This window comes from Schistocerca nitens, chromosome 1 (assembly GCF_023898315.1).
Source record: "Schistocerca nitens isolate TAMUIC-IGC-003100 chromosome 1, iqSchNite1.1, whole genome shotgun sequence".
NCBI classification, from domain to species: Eukaryota; Metazoa; Arthropoda; class Insecta; order Orthoptera; family Acrididae; genus Schistocerca; species Schistocerca nitens.
This window is the reverse complement of record NC_064614.1, coordinates 385358038-385359775: the sequence shown is the minus strand read 5'-3', so window position 1 is coordinate 385359775 and position 1738 is coordinate 385358038. Positions and strand designations below refer to the sequence as shown.

Genomic DNA, 1738 nt, shown 5'->3' with positions numbered 1-1738 from the left:
TTTCGTAAATCTTTGTTACTATTGGATGTTACAGTAGAGGTGTATCAAAATTTTGTGACATGGCGGTATAACATTATCCGAATACGAACACGTTGGACTTACCGTACATCCAATACTAACAATCATCCTAGATATGTTTTAGGTTAGACATGGTTTCCTCTGATCGCTGGTATCTCGGAAATGAAAAGTTATATTTAGTTAACTGTTTGCTTTCAACTTTATTTGAATAAGTAGCTTCTCCCAAAAAATACGATTTTACAAAAAGAAACAGAGCTATGCTCTGTCTTCCACACATTACGGTAATAACAAGAGTAATATGTACATTACAGCATTAGATTACTGATTACTTGCATAACTGTATCAAAGTTTCTTGTCTAAACACAGTTCAAAGCAAGTATTGTCACAAACATATACAGTTCAGGCTCAGTTCGCGAAAAAGTTCTACACACACACATTTTATAAATTATAGTTCAAAAACATTATCTTTCTTAATTTCCTCGATGTTAGACGTCGTCTTAAGCCTTTGAGAGTATTTCCAGCCCTTGAAAAAACACGCTCACAAGGAACTGAGCTTCCTACCACACACAAGCGTCTTAACATGAGCTGGTACAGTCTCGGGTAGTATATCTTACGTTCACTCCACCATCTAAAAGGGTCTGCCTTTCTTCCTAAAGGCTGAATTTCGATATTCTTGTCGAATTGTATTATTGTAGACGTCATGGGTGTAACAGTTTGTCTCGAAGAGCGTTGAACACTGGAGTCAAAATCTTCCCAAAATAAATCTTCCTCCGTGTCTGCTGATTGTTCCTGTTCTTCAGGCTGTTTTGCCTCATCATCGCTGGGTGTTCTTAATACTGCAGCTTTTTATATAACAGACTGTTTTGCTTTGTTGTACGAATTTGTTGACAGAAACGCTTGCTTTTTAAATCTGGGATCACGCAAGGTAGCTTTGGCCAACATAGCTCTATCTTCAATATCTTTGAAATGTCTGTCAAGTTCGTCCTTGATTTTTCTAATAAGAGATAATACTTGTCTAGGTTTGTTGGCAGTATCGTATTTCTCAAAATGTTTTCTCAAGCACTGAGAAAATAGAATTAGTTTAGATATAGTTACTTGTTTCTCAGAACTCACATCCTCAGTGATATGTAAAAAGGGCTTTAAAATTTTGCACATTTCTTCGAGCATTTCAGAGTCTTCCTTAGTAATTACTATTGCAGGATTCATTATTGCTAAAGTTTCAACAATAGCATCCCTGCTCTTCAATACACTGTCAAACATTGGCAGGGTTGAATTCCACCTTGTTTGAACGTCTTGTTTCACAGTCTGCTCTGGAAGACCCATTTGTTTTTGTACTTCCTTTAATTTTGAAAATGCATGGGGACTTCGTTTAAAATATTCCACTGCTGTTTTTACTTTTGTTTGCAGCTCTTTTATTTCAGCTATTGCATTTTGCACAGCCAGATTTAGGGTGTGAGCGAAACATGGAATATTTTGCCACCGCAAATATCTCGCAGCTGAAATCATATTAGCGGCATTGTCAGTCACAACTGCGACAATTTTATTGTCAATTTCCCACTCTTGACAAACCCTCCTTATTTCGTGGGAGATATTTTCGCAGTGTGTTTTTCATTGAACGCAAAACAATCAAGTAACGCGCTGCATAATTTAGGGGGTTCATCTATATAGTGCACAGTTGTTACAACATAATTTTCGCCAGCAGCCGAAGTCCAACTGTCTG

General features: G+C 37.1%; 1 protein-coding gene across 1 annotated transcript; it reads right to left on the bottom strand.

Annotated features, from left to right (window-relative positions):
- Nucleotides 1–864: 864 nt before the first annotated feature.
- Nucleotides 865–1524, bottom strand: LOC126248827 (zinc finger BED domain-containing protein 6-like). The gene has a single exon (XM_049950279.1). It carries the CDS (start codon nucleotides 1522–1524, stop codon nucleotides 865–867), a length of 660 nt encoding a protein of 219 aa, XP_049806236.1.
- Between the last annotated feature and the right edge of the window lie 214 nt (nucleotides 1525–1738).